This window comes from Hemitrygon akajei, chromosome 21 (assembly GCF_048418815.1).
Source record: "Hemitrygon akajei chromosome 21, sHemAka1.3, whole genome shotgun sequence".
NCBI lineage: Eukaryota > Metazoa > Chordata > Chondrichthyes > Myliobatiformes > Dasyatidae > Hemitrygon > Hemitrygon akajei.
In genome coordinates, this window is record NC_133144.1 from 1,825,650 (window position 1) to 1,843,689 (window position 18,040).

Genomic DNA, 18,040 nt, shown 5'->3' on the forward strand with positions numbered 1-18,040 from the left:
GAAATCCTTTTGCATTTGTACAGGGCCCTGGTGAGACCACACCTGGAGTATTGTGTACAGTTTTGGTCTCCAGGGTTAAGGAAGGACATCCTGGCTATTGAGGAAGTGCAGCGTAGATTCACGAGGTTAATTCCTGGGATGTCTGGACTGTCTTACGCAGAGAGGTTAGAGAGACTGGGCTTGTACACGCTGAAATTAAGGAGACTGAGAGGGGATCTGATTGCAACTTATAAGATTATTAAGGGATTGGACAAGATAGAGGCAGGAAATATGTTCCAGATGCTGGGAGAGTCCAGTACCAGAGGGCATGGTTTGAGAATAAGGGGTAGGTCATTTAGGACAGTTAAGGAAAAACTTCTTCTCCCAGAGAGTTGTGGGGGTCTGGAATGCACTGCCTCGGAAGGCAGTGGAGGCCAATTCACTAGATGCTTTAAGAAGGAGCTAGATAGGTATCTTATGGATAGGGGAATCAAGGGATATGGGAACAAGGCAGGAACCGGGTATTGACAGTAGATGATCAGCCATGATCTCAAAATGGCGGTGCAGGCTCAAAGGGCCGAATGGTCTACTTCTGCACCTATTGTCTATTGTCTATTGAAAGCCTTTAATTGGAGTAAGGGGAAATATGAAGCTATCAGGCAGGAAATTAGAAGCATAAATTGGGAACAGATGTTCTCAGGGAAATGTACGGAAGAAATGTGCCAAATGTTCAGGGGATATTTGCATGGAGTTCTGCATAGGTACATTCCAATGAGACAGGGAAAAGATTGTAGGGTACAGGAACAGTGGTATACAAAGGCTGTTGTAAATCTAGTCAAGAAGCAAAGCTTATGAAAGATTCAAAACACTAGGTAATGATAGAGGTCTAGAAAATTATAAGGCTAGCAGGACGGAGCTTAAGAAAGAAATTAGGAGAACCAGAAGGGGCTATGAGAAGGCCTTGGTAGACAGGATGAAGTATGTGAACAGCAAGAGGAAAATGATCTTGGCAATTGTAGGGATGACTTACAGCAGATTGAAAATCTTGAGCATGTAGATATTAAGAAAGAGGATGTGCTGGAGCTTTTGGAAAGCATCAAGTTAGATAAGTCACCAGGACCGGACAAGATGTACCCCAGGCTACTGTGGGAGGTGAGGGAGGAGATTCTGAGCCTCTGGCAATGATCATGCATCATCAGTGGGGATGGGAGAGGTTCTGGAGGATTGGAGGGTTGCGGATGTTGTTCCATTATTCAAGAAAGGGAGTAGAGATAGCCCAGGAAATTGAAGACCAGTGAGTCTTTCTTCAGTGGTTGGTAAATTGATGGAGAAGATCCTGAGAGGCAGGATTTATGAGCACTTCGAGAGGCATAATATGATTAGGAATAGTTAGCATGGCTTTGTCAAAGGCAGGTCGTGCATTACAAAGCTGACTGAATTTTTTGAGGACATGACTAAACACATTGATGAAGGTAGATCAGTTGATGTAGTGTATATGGATTTCAGAAAGGCACTTGACAAGGTACCCTATGCAAGGCTTATTGAGAAAGTAAGAAGGCATGGGGTCCAAGGGAACATTGCTTTGTGGATCCATAACTTTGTGCCCATGGAAAGCAAAGAGTGTTTGTAGACGGGTCATATTCAACATGGAGGTCGGTGACCAGTGGTGTACCTTAGGGATCTGTTCTCGGACCCCTATTCTTCATGATTTTTATAAATGATCTGGATGAGGAAGTAGAGGGATGGGTTGGTAAATTTGTTGACATAAAGGTTGCGGGTGTTGTGGATAGTGTGGAGGCTTGTCAGTTTACAGTGGGACATTGATAGGATGCAAAACTGGGCTGAGAAGTGGCAGATGGTGTTCAACCCAGATAAGTGTGAGGTGGTTCATTTTGGTAGGTCAAATATGATGGCAGTATATAGTATTAATAGTAAGACTTTTGGCAGTGTGGAGGATCAGAGGGATCTTGGGGTCCGAGTCCATAGGACGCTCAAAGCTGCTGTGCAGGTTGACTCTGTGGTTAAGAAAGCATACAGTGCTTTGGCCTCTATCAATTGTGGGATTGAGCTTAGGAGCCGAGAGGTAATGTTGCAGCTACATAGGACCCTGGACAGACCCCACTTGGAGTACTGTACTCAGTTCTGGTCGCCTCACTACAGGAAGGACGTGTAAACCATAGAAAGGGTGCAGAGGAGATTTACAAGGATGTTGCCTGGATTGGGGAACATGCCTTATGAGAATAGTTTGAGTGAACCCGGCCTTTTCTCGTTGGAGCCATGGAAGATGAGAGGTGACCTGATAGAGGTGTATAAGATGACGAGAGGCATTGATCATGTGGATAGTCAGAGGCTTTTTCCCAGGTCTGAAATGGCTAGCATGAGAGGGCACAGTTTTAAGGTGCTTGGAAGTAGGTACAGAGGAGATGGCAGGGGTAAGTTTATTTTACGCAGAGTGGTGAGTGCATGGAATGGGCTGCTGGCGCCGGTGGTCTTTTAAGAGACTCCTGGACAGATATATGGAGCTCAGAAAAATGGAGGGCTATGGGTAACCCTAGGTAATTTCTCAGGTAAGGACATGTTCAGTACAGCTTTGTGGGCTGAGGGCCTGTATTGCGCTGTAGGTTTTCTATGTTTCTATGCTGTAAGCTTTGATAGATAATACAACACAGGGTAAATTATTACTCGCAAGCTTCTCACTTGCTGCTCACTCTCCATTACCAAGGTAGCATGGCAGTTAGCACCACACTATTACACCTTGTTGTGTTGGATTTTTTTCGTTCAAATCTAATGTTATCTGGAAAGAGACTGTTCATCGTCCCCTTGGAATGCATAGGTTTCCTCCAGGTGCTCCGGTTTCCTCCCGCAGTCGAAAGATGTCCCAGTTAGTAGGTTAATTGGTCACTGCAAATTTCTCCTTGATTTGTGTGGCCCTCCGAGGTCGACCATGGATGTGGCGTCCTAACTATGTTTTTGGTGCAGTGCCATATGTGACTGTCGAGACTAATGCAAGAGTGGCAGTCTCTGTTGCAAAGGTCATATCTATATTTGGTTCGAACTCTGCTGGAGGTGCTGTGATCCTCTCTATCGGCCCATTTGTCTTATGCCGCTTTCAGGAATTTTTCCTCACTTGACTAATGGTGTTGTTTCAGGGTTCTTCGCCATCTGGTGCAGTCAGCTACAAGTTCCTCCCAGGACTCAATGTTGATGTCCAGCACCTTCATGTCCTGCTTGCAGACATCCTTGTAGCAGAGTTGCAGACGGCCAGCAGTCCTTTTGCCTGAAGCCAGCTCACCGTAGATTATGTCTTTTGGGATTCAGCCATCCTGCATGCAGGCTGTGGCCTAGCCTATGCAGCCTGAGCAGGGTGTACTCACCAGGGAGGCTAGTATGAGAGAAAACCTCAGTATTAAGTACTCTATTCCTCCAGCAGATGTCCAAGATGTGACAAAGGCACTTTAAATGAAAGATGTTGAGCCTTCTCTCCTGGTCTTGCTGCTGTACAGCAGCGTGCTGGTGAAACAAGTGTTGTACTCTGCATTTTTGTTTTGATTGAGAGTTTGGAGTTCTCCCAGACTCGTGTGGTGAGGCAGGCAAGAGTTGTTGCAGCCTCTCTGATGCACTTGTAATTTCTGCATCCAAGCAGAGGTTGTCACTGATTAAGGACCCCAGGTACAGTATGTGAACTGATGAACAACTAGTTATCAATGATCCACAAACCTGCCTGTCCAGGTAAACCCTGCTTGTTCAGCTTGTTCCTGCTCCAATGAACTCATATTTGCATACCTTCACTTAGTTTTATCCCCCTGGTTCAGTCCCTTCCTATCCGTGACACCACATGCCCTGGATCCTTTCGTTCCCTGGCCCCAAGCATCTTATTTTTACTATGGGTGTCCAGTGTCTATACACCTCCATCCCCCACCAGGAATGCCTCAAAGCTCTCTGTTTCTTTCTGGATACCAGACCCAACCAGTTCCCCTCTACCACCACTCTCCTCCATCTGGTGGAAATCTTAATAATTTCTCCTTTGGCTCCTCCCACTTTCTTCAAACAAAAGGTGTAGCCATGGGCAGTCACATGGGTCCCAGTTATGACTGCCTTTTTGTTGGCTACATAGAATAGTCTATGTTCCAAGCTGGTGTTCACCACCCACTTTTCCTAAACTATATCAATGACTGCATTGATGCTGCTTCCTACACCCATGCTGAACTTGTCAACTTCATCAACTTTGCCTCCAACTTCCACCCTGCCCTCAAATTCACTTGGTCCATTTCCGACACCTCCTGTCCTTTCCTCGATCTCTCTGTCTCTATCTCTGGGGACAGCTTATCTACTGATGTCTATTATAAACCAATGGACTCAGAGCAACTGAACTATATCTCTTCCTTCCCTGTTACTTGTAAAAATGCCATCGCCTTCTCTCAATTCTCAAGCACTCAGGATGAGGCTTTTCATTCCAGAACAATTTTCTCCTTCAAAGAAAGAACATTCCCTTCCCTTCCTCCACCATCCCGCAGCCCTCAACCACTTTTCTTCCATTTCATGCTTGTCTGCTCTCACCGCATCCTCTTGCCACCCCACCAGGAATAGGGTTCTTCTTGTCCTCACCTACCACCCTACCAGCCTCCATGTCCAGCACATAATTCTCTGTAATTTTCACCATGTCAAATGGGATCCCGCCACCGAGCATATCTTACCCTCTCCCCTCCCCACCACCACATGCCCTATGCAACTGCCTTGTCCATTTGTCCCTCCCCACTGATTTCCCTCTTGGCACTTATCCTTGCAAACAGAACAAGTGTTACACCTGCCCCTACACCTCCTCTCTCACTACCATTCAGGGCCCCAAACAGTCCTTCCAGGTGAGGCAACACTTCAGCTGTGGGGGTCATCTGCTATACCCAGTGCTCCCAGTGTGGCCTGTTCTTTATTGGTGAGACCTGGCATAGATTGGGAGACCTCTTTGACAAGCACCTATATTCCATTCAATAGAAAAGGCAGGATCTCCCAGTGGCCACCCATTTTGGTACCATTTCCCATTCTGACATGTCAATTCACGGCCTCCTCCATTGTTGCGATGAGGCCACAGTCAGGTTGGAAGAGCAACACCTTATATTCTTTCTGGGTAGCCTCCAACCTGATGGCATAAACATAGATTTCTCTAACTTCCAATAATAGCCACCCTCCACCATTCCCCATACCCTTTTCCCCTCTTTCACTTTATCTCCTTCCCTGCCCATGCCCATCACCTCTCTCTGGTGCTCCTCCTCCTATTCTTTCTTCCACGGCCTTCTGTGTGCTCCTATTCGACTCCCCATTCTCTAGCCCTGTATCTCTTTTAGCAACTTCCCACCTCTTTATTTCACCCCCCTGCTTTCACCCATCACCTTGTGTTTCCCTCTCTGCTGCCCCCACCTTCTAATTCTGACTCATCTTGTTTTTCACCTGATGAAGAGTCCTGGCCCAAAACATCGAATGTATTCTTTCCATAGATGCAGCCTTTTTTCTCCAGCAGTTTGTGTGTGTTGCTTGGATTTCCAGCATCTGCAGATTTTCTCTTGTTTGTACTTATCAATGACAATGACTGGTGGTGTTTCCACATCTTGTCCCAAAACATTTGTTTTTTTCAGGCTAATAGATCAGATTCTTTGCAGGCCTGGGAAAAGCGACTCATCAAGCTCTGGAGCTGCTGTGGAGTGTGGTTTGTGGCTGCTGGATCATCAGCAAACAGCATGTCTCTGATTATGGACTCGTGCATTAAAGCTTTGGCTCTTAGGCAGGCAAGGTTAAAAAGCCTACCATCTCATCTAGTGTGGAGGCAGATCTTCTCTGTTGCAGTGCCAAATGCTTGCCTCAGGAAAAAGGCAAAGAAGATTCTGAAGAGCATGGGGGTGAGAGCACAGCCTTGCTTAACACCGCTGCTGCCGTTGCACTGTACAGTACCCTTCATGTTTTTGTGGAAGGATCTGATCATACTCTGTAGTGTTGGCAGGTAGCCTATCTTACAAAGTCACATGCCTTGGTGGGATCAATAAATGCACCATAGAGGGGATTCTTTTGTTTTCTGCACTTCTGGAGTTGGCGAAGAGAGAAAATCTTGTTCACAGTTGACCTTCCAGTGCGGAAGCCATCTGTGTGTGACATGTTCAGCTAACCTCTCAAGGCAGACCAAGAAGACTCAGGCAAAATTTCGCCAACAACATGTCCCTGTAGTTGAGGGTAATTGTCTTGGCATCCCTCACATCCTGTGCTACAGCTTCTTTCTGCCAGCACTTCATGCAGTAGGTGCAGTAGGGTGGTCATGCAGTGCTTGATTAGGTATGGGGAAATACCATCATTCTCTCGTGCCTTCCCTGAGGCCAAGCTGCCGATGGCCTTGCTGAGCACCTCTCAGGTTGGCTTTGTATCCAGTTCTTCCATTGTCAGCAGGCACACAATGGCATTCAGGGCTGACGTAGTGACAGTGTTCCCTCTGGAAGTCAGGTTAGAGTAATGTTCTATCCATCATTCCATGTTTGCCCATCTGTGATTCCATCCCCATTGATGGATTTAAGCGAAGCCATCTTGCTCTGAGAGGGGCTCTGAGTGCTTTCTTGATGCTATCATACATACCCTTTGTGCTGCGGTCTGGATGTCTTCATCGTGCTGCATCCAGTATTCGTTGGTGCAGCACCTGACAGTCTGCTGATCTAGCAGCCATGAGGACCAAATGCTTGCTTCAGGAGAAAGGCAAAGAAGATTCTGAAGATTCCTCTCAGTAGGTGAACTCTTATACTCAGCTAGCGCAGGACGTTTGGTTTCAATAATGGGTCATCTCATTGGATTTGGCTTCCAACTAGTCATTTGTTTTCATGGTCTTCTTCCCAAAAGTAGCTCAGGCTGTGCCATAGGTGGCATTCCACATAAATCCCCATTTCTCTGTGACAGTTTCCAGGCTGCTGGGAGCTCAGTTCTTTCTCAAAGGACTTATCAAGCTGCTCCAGCAGGTCTGGATGAGACCTCTTGCTTATGTCACTGCAAGGGCTCTCTCCTTGTTTCGTGCCATGGAATTTTTTTGTCTGCAGTCTGATCACGCAAGTGGTCTGTGTTGCCATCTACACCATGATAAGAAATTGTGAAAAGCATGCTTTGGAGGTAGGAACGTCTGACTAGCATCAAGTCCAGCTGGTTTCTTAAGGTTGTCAGAACCAGGTGGGGATAAACTCCCAATGGTGTACATCTCAAATAGCCTCTGGCAACCAAGTCCAGTTTCTGACCTTCACATGTGGCTTAGCTACTCAGTCTGGAGGAACTGTTTCTTCTGACAGGAGAAGGGTCAACAGTGGGTTACTGGCACTTTAAAACCAGTTGCTTTGAGAAGATGGGGCTCGTCAGCTATGGCTGGCAGCTCATCTAGGAGAAGGAAAATTCTGATCTCAAACCTCTGCTGCCTTGCAGCTATATCCACAAAATCCCGTGATTTGGCTAGGGTTAAATTGAGGGTTGCTGGTGGTGTGGCTCAAAGGGTGGGAAGGGCCTATTCTGTGCTGTATCTCTAAATAATTTTTATAAAGGTGATGACACTGTGACAAAAAGAACAGTGTTGTGAGTAGACATGATACTTAAATGCAGTGACCATAGGAGTTTGAACATACTGATAGTTCCTCTTACAACACAGATCTTGATAGAGGAGAAAGAGTGCACTATGAAACAGAGGAAGCAAAAATGTGACAGTGGCAGGAGGTAGTCAGTAGGTGAATTGTACATGCAGGCATCAGGCAGGTTACAATTATTACCTGGGTCTTAGCTGCAATATGTGGGACACAGTGTGCATGCAGTGCTGAATAAGCAGGAGTTGGACAACCAGCAGGAACACAGTTGCAGTTACCTGATTTGACAAGCAATTTGATATGGCGTTGTCCTCCAGGATTCCCCAGTGATCTCAGTCCCATCTTGAAGGGTGACAGTGATGATTCTGCTGTGCTGTGCTGCCCTTTCTCTCAGTATAGAGTCGTGATCCTGTTTCAGATTCTCATACCGGCGTATTCGCTCCTCAATATAAGATGGCCACTCTTTGCACTGAAAGCACAATCAGAACAGTGTCAGCCATCTATCTGCCTCCCACTCCTAGAAACACCTGGTTTCCTTGGCTGCATAAGTCTTGGGAAGACAGTCTTCGGCCCCACCAAACATGTGAGATTGAGGCACGAGCCCACCCAAACTCCCTGTTTATGTGGATGCTGTGTAATTCGTTACCTTGTTACAAATCAGTGCCATGAAATAACAGACTGTACACAGCATAGGATTAAAAGATTTATCTTTATAATTCTTAATTTGACCAAAGGTTTAATAAAGAAAAGAACAAAAAGGAAAAGTGCCTATTTTAATGAAACAGTCGTATGTGCACAAGTTGGAGCTCACAGTTTCCCCAAGTCACCACTCCTCAATCGATCTCACCCAGGGCTTTGTTGAATCACGGTTCCGTTCCAAGTTGAATCCTATGACTTCTTCTCTCCAGCGTCTCCACTTTTCATCTCCTCTCGAACAAAAACCCCAAGCCCAACCTTCGTGTCCCTCACCAGGGAAACCTCCCCTTCAATTTGACCATCCTAATGTGATGGCACACATTTTTCCTTATCTCTTATTTTCAACAATAACCCAACCTTAAGCTGAAAACAAGCAGCTCTTACAGAACAGCACAAAATGAAACACATACAGTTGTTACGTACCCCGTAACTGGGTCACTTACCAGCAAAGATAGAGAGGTCCGTTGAAGTCTGATGGTACTATTTTTAACAGTATTTATTGATAAAAATACACAAAAATATCAATGCCAACATACAGATAATATATGTCGTCAATACTAAATCTAAAAGCGCGTGTATAATAATAATCAACAAGAAATAGCTCTATCGTTGTCTAGGGGATAATGTATTGTCCGATGGAAATATAAAAGTCACTCAAGTTCATTCAGGCTGCAGCTTTTGGGTGGAGAGAGAGAGAGACGGATTTTTAGAACTTGCCCGTTTTTCCTTTTTATGATGTCGATCCTTCGAAATGTCGTTGGGGCTGGTTTCTCCTTTTTAGCTAAAGCCGTTCTTCCGTGGTGAGGCCCACCAATTCCGAGGCAAATGGAAAAGGACGCAAGTGGGCTTTCCACCGGCTGTCGCTATTACGCTGTCACGGGATTTCTAGCGTTTCTCCTGGTGCGTCTAAAGGGGTTGTTCCCCAGACCTTCTTTTATCCTTACTCACGGGGTCTCAGATGTCAATCAGGTTGGAATGATGCCACCCCTCAACCAGCCCACTTTTGGTCATTCCCTGAGGGCTTCAAATAAATAGTACAGTACTCAATACACAATTCCGTCTCCAAGAGACAATGGCCGTTTTCCGTGGCTTTGTATCGCTGAGGGGCCAGGACATTCCAAACCCCTTGTGGATTCTGTGTGTCTCTCTCTCATTTCCTGGGTCCCAGACCCGCATTAATAGCGATCTTGCGATTCTCAAAAAGGAGGGGGCTACTTTGTACCCTTCAGAGTTGGGGCACAGTCGTAACACAGTGTAACAGTAAAAATATGAACCAGGGCATTACATACACAACACACTTCCACTCTCTCCTCACTGTCCTTGTCTGCTTCAGTGCATCACATCCTTTTTCTCTGTTATCAACCTGCAAGCTCTCAAAAGGTCTCACTTGCTTCAACTAATTCATCTAAGTAGTTAAGCCCATCTACTCAGTCAATCAATATATTTTCTATTTCCTTGATCTAGTATACCCTGAATTTAACAGTGCATTCAACTTGACTATATTGCAAGAGCAAATGTTTCTCCCAAAGACCAAGCAAATTTTGCCTGAACTCATTTTTAGTTTATGAGCTCTTAACTCATACCTAAGGAACAAGTCAAAACATCACCTTCTACAATTCACTCCAAACATGATTATCCAAGATTTCCAAGAAATTTCAAAGAATTTCCAAGAAATCCAAGATTGATTTCCAAGCAACACAGCTTGCAGCGGCCACTCCGGAGCTGATTATCTGTTATTTGTGAAGTGGGGTGCCGTGCGCAATCATAATCGATTGAAAACGGACATGGGAGCACAGAGGAACATCGGGAAATCTCCAGGAAGACCTTCTTCATTGCTGCTGCTGCTGTGAGGTCCGAGACTCTGCTGGGAAGAACAGGCCCCCAGTCCTCAGGGTCGCGTTGCCGATGGCCGTCTTAATACGCTCAGCAGAGGATGGTGCTTGGAGAAGCTGTGCCGGAGGGGGTGGTCGTCGGCTTGGAGGTTCGATGGACTCGGAGTCCGCTGCGGTCAGGTCGCTTTCGGTGTGTGCTGCGTCTGCGAGGCTGAGTTCAACGGAGCTTTCATTGTGTGCTGCGTCTGCGAGGCTGAGTCGGACGGCGCCATGGAAGTCCATAGCGGGGGTATTCCCTTCTGCCGCCGGCATGGGATGGCGAATCTGTCGGGACCCTAGGGACTTGTAGAAACTGTGTGGTGATTTCTTTTCAACTTATAGTCCTTTAACATCTTTGGACTATTTTTACTGTGCCCATGGTCTGTTTTTTTATCAATTATGCTATTGTTTGCACTGTTGTAACTATGTGGTTTTGTGCAGGTCTTGTAGCTTTAGTTTTTGGTCTTGTTTTGTCTGGTGGATTTGGAGCTCCTTTCCGGGGAACGCGCTAAGACAGTAGCGCGATATTAATACGCAGCACCCTCTCCGGACTCTGGACTGGGGATTGCCAAACGTTATGTGGATTTTCTGGTGTAGTCTGTTTTGTCATATGCTTTTGTGATATCATTCTGAAGGAACGTTGTCTCATTTTTTAACTGCATTGCATTTGTGATTTCTAAATGACAATAAACTGAATCTGAATCTGAATTATGACTACCCCTTCAATTCTTCTGTTCCAAAAGGTATTCTCAGACTGCTTAACCTTCCCTATTGAGCACAATTACAATTCTGATATCTAAAAACAAACTTATCAACAAGGTTAGAATACAGTGCTTCGTTTGGGTCTGGCATAACCTACCTCTATAGCGAAGATACAAGGTGTGTGGTTGGGATTTCTGGTTTAAATAATGTGGTGCGCAACTCCGCCATGGACACTTCCAGTGAACTGCAGTTGGCAGCCTATGCCCCAGTGGGGTTAATGGTTTTAAGAAGAAGAAACTGGTGCACAGCTTATTTTTTAATGGTGTCTGCTGCTGTACCTCCAAACCTTTGTGGTCACTAATCTCACTTTGAAGCTTTTTCCAAGGAGCACATGGCCTCTGGATAGCATATTTCCGAGGCAAGAAGCAGAACAGGACATTGAGTATACAAAATGGGGCATAGATAAGAAACATTTCTCATTAGAAAAGGCGCCTAAAACTAGAGATCATAGGTTTAGAATTATAAGTTTAGAAAGGATCCAAGAAGATTGCTGAGCCTCTGGCAATGACCTTTGCATCATCAATGAGGACGGGAGAGGTTCCGGAGGATTGGAGGGTTGTGGATGTTGTTCCTTTATTCAAGATAGGGAGTAGAGATAGCCCAGGAAATTATAGACTAGTGAGTCTTACTTAAGTGGTTGGTAAGTTGATGGAGAAGATCCTGAGAGGCAGGATTTATGAACATTTGGACAGGCATAATATGATTAGGAGTACCGTATATTCCAGAGTATAAGCCGACCCGAAGTATAAACTGAACCCGCATTTTCAAGGTTAAAAAAGTGATTTTTTCATGTTATCTTTGTATAAGACGACCCCTTTTGTGGAGGTTTTTGATTAAACCAGAAAAGATCACAAGATCACAAGACCGGTACTCAGCTTTGCCGGATCCAGAACCTGGAAATTTTATGAACCAGTACCCGCTAAGAAAACAGGCCTACACATTGTAGAGCATTATAAGCAAATACTTAATAAATAAATCAGGGAGGGAAATTTTGGATTAGGTTTCCAATGGAAAAGAAACCTCTGAAATGTAACCCCCGTGAAACCATTTAGCGCCCATCATAATCTCGTTAAAACATAACACGGGGTGGTGGGATCAGTACGTGTACTCAGTATTGAGTTTGCAACCACCATGTATAAAAGAATAAAATGAATGTGATATGATGCTAGCTTCAAGCTGAAGGTTGTTGATTTTGCTAAAGGAATGAATAATCCTGCAGCTGCTAAGAAGTTTAGTGTAAACGAGAAACAAGTGAGAGAGTGGAGAAAGGCAGAGGACACGCTGAGGGAAATGCCAAAGACAAAATGTGCAAACTGCAGGAAAACATGCCAATGGCCAGAACTGAAAGAAAAAGTGAATCACCAGCGATCGTCTGGATACATTGTTACCAGATAAATGATTCGAGTTCAAGCGTTGAAATGGGCCAAAAAACACCATGAGATCAGTGAAAATTTCAAAGCTACTCAAAGTTGGTGCACCGATTTATGAATAGACATGATCTTGTATTGAGACAAAAAACAAAGATTGCTCAGAAAATTCCCAGGGTGTTGTTATTTCAAGAACGCTGCTGGATGGATGAAGTGGGTTGCTTGAAGCAGGTTAAAGTGGTGTGATGTCGACAACCTGAAGGTTTTGGAAAGGAAAAGTTGCTACTTGTCTGGGACGTGTTCAAAGTGCACTTGGCAGGTGAGACAAAAGCAGCATTGAAAGCTGAAAATACAGACACTGCAGTCATCCCCCGGTGGTTTGATGTCTGTGCTCCAGCCACTAGATGTGAGTTTAAACAAACCATTCAAAGAATTCATGCATTGACAGTGGAACAAATTTGACTCAAAAACAGACAATAAATATGACCTATCTTCCGTGTATTCCTTTTTCCAAAGTTGGCACCCTCTGTATAAGCCAACCCCCTAATTTTAGGACCAAAATTTAGGGCCAAATTCTTGGCTTATACACCGGAATTTACAGTAGTCAGCATGGCTTTGTAAAGGGCAGGTCATGCCTTATCAGCCAGAGTGAATTTTTTTTAAGACGTTCAAAGCAGCTACGCAGGTTGACTATGTGGTTAAGAAGGCATATGGTGTATTGAAGAAAGATAAAGACCCTACTGATTGTGCATCTTATAGACCATTATCTTTATTGAATGTGGATTCTAAGATTTTTTCCAAGTTACTGGCTTCCAGGCTGGAGAAGGTACTACCCCAAATTATTTCGGAAGACCAAACCGGTTTTATTAAAAATCGCTATTCTTTTTTCAATGTTAGGAGATTATTGAATATTGTTTATACTCCTTCACACAATACTTCAGAATGTGTTATTTCATTAGATGCGGAGAAAGCATTTGATAGAGTTGAATGGCCTTACTTATTTTATGTGCTGGAGAAGTTTAATTTTAGTCCGACCTTTATTTCTTGGATTAAACTGATATATCAAACTCCAGTAGCCTCGGTGTTTACTAATAATCAAAGATCTCCATTTTTTCATTTATTTCGGGGCACTAGACAAGGTTGTCCTCTTAGTCCATTACTATTTAACATCGCTTTAGAACCTTTGGCAATTGCCATCAGAGAATCACAGGATATTTTGGGTATTAATCGTGGAACAGATATTCATAAGGTATCTTTATACGCAGATGATTTATTATTATTCATCTCTAACCCTGAGAAATCTATTCCAGCAGTCTTATCATTGTTGGCTCAATTTAGTGAGTTTTCTGGGTATAAGTTAAATCTTAATAAGAGTGAATTGTTTCCTTTGAATAGACAGGTCCCAAACTATGGTATTTTACCGTTTAAATTAGTTAAAGACTCTTTTACTTACTTAGGGATTAAAATTACAAAAAACCATAAAGAATTATTTAGGTTTAATTTTCTACCCTTAATTGATCAGATTAAAGGCTTGTTTACTAAGTGGTCACCATTATCTTTGTCTCTGATAGGTAGGATTAATGCTATTAAGATGGTTATTTTACCTAAATTTTTATATATTTTTCAAGCGGGTACCAATTTTTATTCCAAAATCCTTTTTTACTAATGTTGATTCAAAAATTTCCTCATATATATGGCAGAATAAAAATCCCAGGTTAGGTAAAATATACTTACAGAAGACAAGGAAGGATGGTGGGTTGGCATTACCCAATTTCAGATTTTACTATTGGGCAGTTAATATTAGATATTTGATATGTTGGTTGAAAGAATGGGATGGTCCTTTTGGCCCTCATTGGGTGAGTTTGGAAACTAAATCGGTATCTGCTTATGCTCTGGGTTCTATTTTAGGGACATCTCTCCCTTTTGCTCTTTCTAAATTGCCGAATCGAATCGACAACCCGATAGTTAAATATACCTTACGTATATGGTTTCAATTTCGGAAATTTTTCGGGTTGACTCAATTCGTGTTAAATAGTCCTATTGTATCTAATTGTTTTTTCCACCCCTCAATTATAGATCAAGCTTTTTTGGCTTGGAAAACTAAGGGATTATTAAGATTTTCTGACTTATTTTTGGACAACTGTTTTATGTCTTTTGAGCAATTAGCAAATAAATATAATTTGCCTAGATTTCATTTTTTTAGATACTTACATGTTAGGCATTTTTTAAGTACGGTACTTCCTTCATTCCCAAATTTTGTGTCTTCAGATATTTTGGAGAGTTTGTTTGAATTAAACCCTTTTCAAAAAGGGCTTATATCAAAACTTTATAATATAATTATGAAGATACGTTCAGTGCCCTTTGATAAGACCAAAAATGATTGGGAAAGAGAGCTTAATCTTATTATTCCTATTGAGAATTGGGATAGAATTCTTCAATTAGTTAATACATCATCTATATGTGCCAAACATTCATTAATACAATTTAAGGTTGTGCATAGGGCCCATATGTCCAAGGATAAATTAGCTCATTTTTATTCTCATATAAACCCTATTTGTGATAGATGTCAATCAGAAATCGCGTCTTTAACTCATATGTTTTGGTCATGTCCGATTTTGGAAAAATATTGGAAAGATATTTTTGATATTATTTCGGTGGTACTGAACATTGATTTACAACCCCATCCTATTACCGCAATTTTTGGTTTACCGATGATGGGCTCACTTCACTTATCTCCTTCCGCCTGTCGAATGATTGCTTTTCTCACTTTGATGGCTAGAAGATCTATTTTGTTGAATTGGAAGGAAATTAATCCTCCCACGGTATTTCATTGGCTTTCTCAAACTATGTTATGTCTAAATTTAGAAAAAATTAGAAGTGCTGTATTTGATACTTCTATTAAATTTGAAAAGATATGGAGACCATTTATTCAATATTTTCATATGATGTAATGGCCCTGTGCCAGGCTTATTGGTTTTTTCAGCTTTAATCGTATGTATGTTGAGAGGATCGGAGTTGACGACATTGATGTTTATGTATGCTTGTGAGATATTATGAACAGCCCTTTTTTTTTCTCTTTTTTTTAGTTTTTTTTAGTTTTTTCTTCCTTTTTTGTTTTTTTTTCTCTTAGATATTAGATTAGTAGATTAGTTAACCTTCATATATAGATTTATTTTTTTTTTCTCTTTTTTTATATTATATATTATGGAATATCTAGACTTACCTTGTTCATATATATACTATATGGTTTATGTTTTGGGAAAGCTTACTTATACTGTATTCATTGTTTATGTATTCCTTCATGTGTAATGGGAGTTTATATGTTTGTAATCCATTATTAATATTTTAATTGTATTTTGTTCATAATATTTTTAATACTAATAAAAAGATTAAAAGAGAGGCATATGGTGTATTGGCCTTCATCAATCGTGGAACTGAATTTAGGAGCTGAGAGGTAATGCTGCAGCTATATAGGACCCTGGACAGACCCCACTTGGAGTACTGTGCTCAGTTCTGGTCGCCTCACTACAGGAAGGATGTGGAAGCCATAGAAAGGGTGCAGAGGAGATTTATAAGGATGTTGCCTGGACTGGGGAGCATGTCTTATGAGAATAGGTTGAGTGAACACTGCCTTTTCTCCTTGGAGCGAAGGTTGATGAGAAATGTACAAGATGATGAGAGGCATTGATTGTGTGGATAGTCAGAGGCTTTTTCCCAGGGTTGAATTGGTTGCCACAAGAGGACACAGGTTTAAGGTGCTGGGGAGTAGGTACAGGGGAGATGTTAGGGTTAAGTTTCTTACTCAGAGTGGTGTGTGTGTGGAATGGGCTGCTGACAACAGTGGTGGAGGCGGATACGGTGGGGTCTTTTAAGAGGCTTTTAGATAGGTACATGGAGCTTAGTAAAATAGAGGGCTATAGGTAAGCCTAGTAATTTCTAAGGCAGGGACATGTTCGGCACAACTTTGTGGGCCGAAGGGCATGTATTGTGCTGTAGGTTTTCCATGTTTTCATTCATATGTTAAGTGGAACCTGGGTGACAGACTAAGGCATGCAAATCTACAGACCTAATGCTCATAAATAGGATTAGAACAGATAAGAGATTGATGGTGAGCATTGGGATAGTGGCCGAAAGGTATTTCTGTGCTGGATGAATCAATGACCACTCAAAGTAGAGTTGGAGAATTTGGTTTGGTATCAAAAACCAGAGAAACGGAGGACCCAAGTATGCAGCAGCAGCAACAGGCCACCTCAAATTACCCACGACCTACCCCATCAGTATTAAGAGACTCAAGCTCCCATATTGTCCTTCAGTTACCTGAGAACCCAGAAAGCCAGTGGAAGCAAGGCACACTCAATCCCAAACAACTCCAATACAATCCTGTTCTGATCTTCAGTGCCTTTTTAATCACCTGTACCAGGATCTGTGGACATACTTTCTGATATCCTTGTTCCTTCACATGGCTTGCTATTCACATATGCAGCTACTGTGCATCCTACAACCAGGCTGTTCAGAGGTTGTGTCACTAAATTTAGATAATCCCATACCTTGCAGCCTGCAGCAGTTCCTTACACCAGCCTCAATCTACCTCATCTACATCCATTTCAAAGGCGATCTTCATTTCCTACTTCTAACTCAAACTTTCTCACTCATCACTCTTCAGAACAGCACCAATGAAAAGTGGCTTTGAGCCTGCAATACTAACATTTACCCTCTATTCCTCGGGATGCTCAAAGGATTGGGGGGGGGGGCAGGGGTGGGAACAGAGCAGCAATACCGTCAAAAACTCCTGTATTGACTCATTTGTAAAGCAGACTGACTGGTATCAACCCAGAGATGGAATGTTTGTGAACGATTTTGTGAGCCCCCAAGCCAGTCCAAAGGTTAAACTGGAATAAAACCACAAACAATTATCACAATTACCTGCCGTGGTGGCAACCTGGATGTTACGGATGGGAATCATCAAGGATTTTTATTGATGTTCAGCATAAGATTTATTCGTTCATAGATTGTGGGTGCCCCTGACAAGGACATTTACTGCTCAGTTACAATCGCCCTTCCACTCAGTGGGAGGTTCATTGGGTCAGTTCGGGGGATACTCATGGGGGTTTGGGGTCAGAGCAGAATGCCATAAGAAAACAGATTAATTTTTTAGAATCAGCAGTTTCATAATCACCATTATGCAAACTATAATGCAGAAAAAATTGCCAATGTTACGTACTCGTGACACGTGACAGTGGTACCCTTGTCACGTGACTGGGGTTGAAGTTATACTGGACTTGAGGTAATGGTCTTGTGATGGTGGAGTGATGTCATTTTCCCGCCAGTAGAGGTCATGTGACAGTTTTTTTTTACAGGTATAAAAGGAAGACCCCACCCTGTGGGGAGGGGCAGTTCGTGGCTGGATTTGCCAAGCTGACTTCATGCCACTGCGTGATTTAATGTGATGACGCAGTTTAGTTGGAAAATGAAGTTTTATCTATTGCCTAAAGTTTAAAAGGTCATTGCCAACAGTTTCTTTACTGTGGAGAGTGAAGATAAAAGTTCGGAAGTTAAAGATCGAGGAGAATCGATTTTCGACAGTGGATTGGGTTCGACCTTGTGTGATCCTCATTCGGAAGGATTTTGTTGACTATTCTTGTGTTAATTCCTGGGTTGACCAGAAAGGATTTGAGAATAGTGTGGAAGAAGAGGTCAGTGCCTTTAAGCCGTTACGTTTCGTAAAATTCTACGTGGGAAGAGTTCGACGCCGGGGATCGAAGGAAAACGACGTGGAAGA

At 42.9% G+C, this 18,040-nt stretch overlaps 1 protein-coding gene across 2 annotated transcripts in view; it reads right to left on the reverse strand.

Moving 5' to 3' along the window:
* LOC140714045 (threonine--tRNA ligase 1, cytoplasmic-like) overlaps positions 1 to 18,040 on the reverse strand; it is a 99,773-nt gene that overhangs the window by 72,395 nt on the left and 9,338 nt on the right. For both annotated transcript variants that reach the window (XM_073024720.1, XM_073024721.1), the window contains exon 2: positions 7,844 to 8,034. In XM_073024720.1, the coding sequence (XP_072880821.1) occupies positions 7,844 to 8,034 (191 nt within the window). The remainder of the gene's footprint in view (positions 1 to 7,843; positions 8,035 to 18,040) is intronic.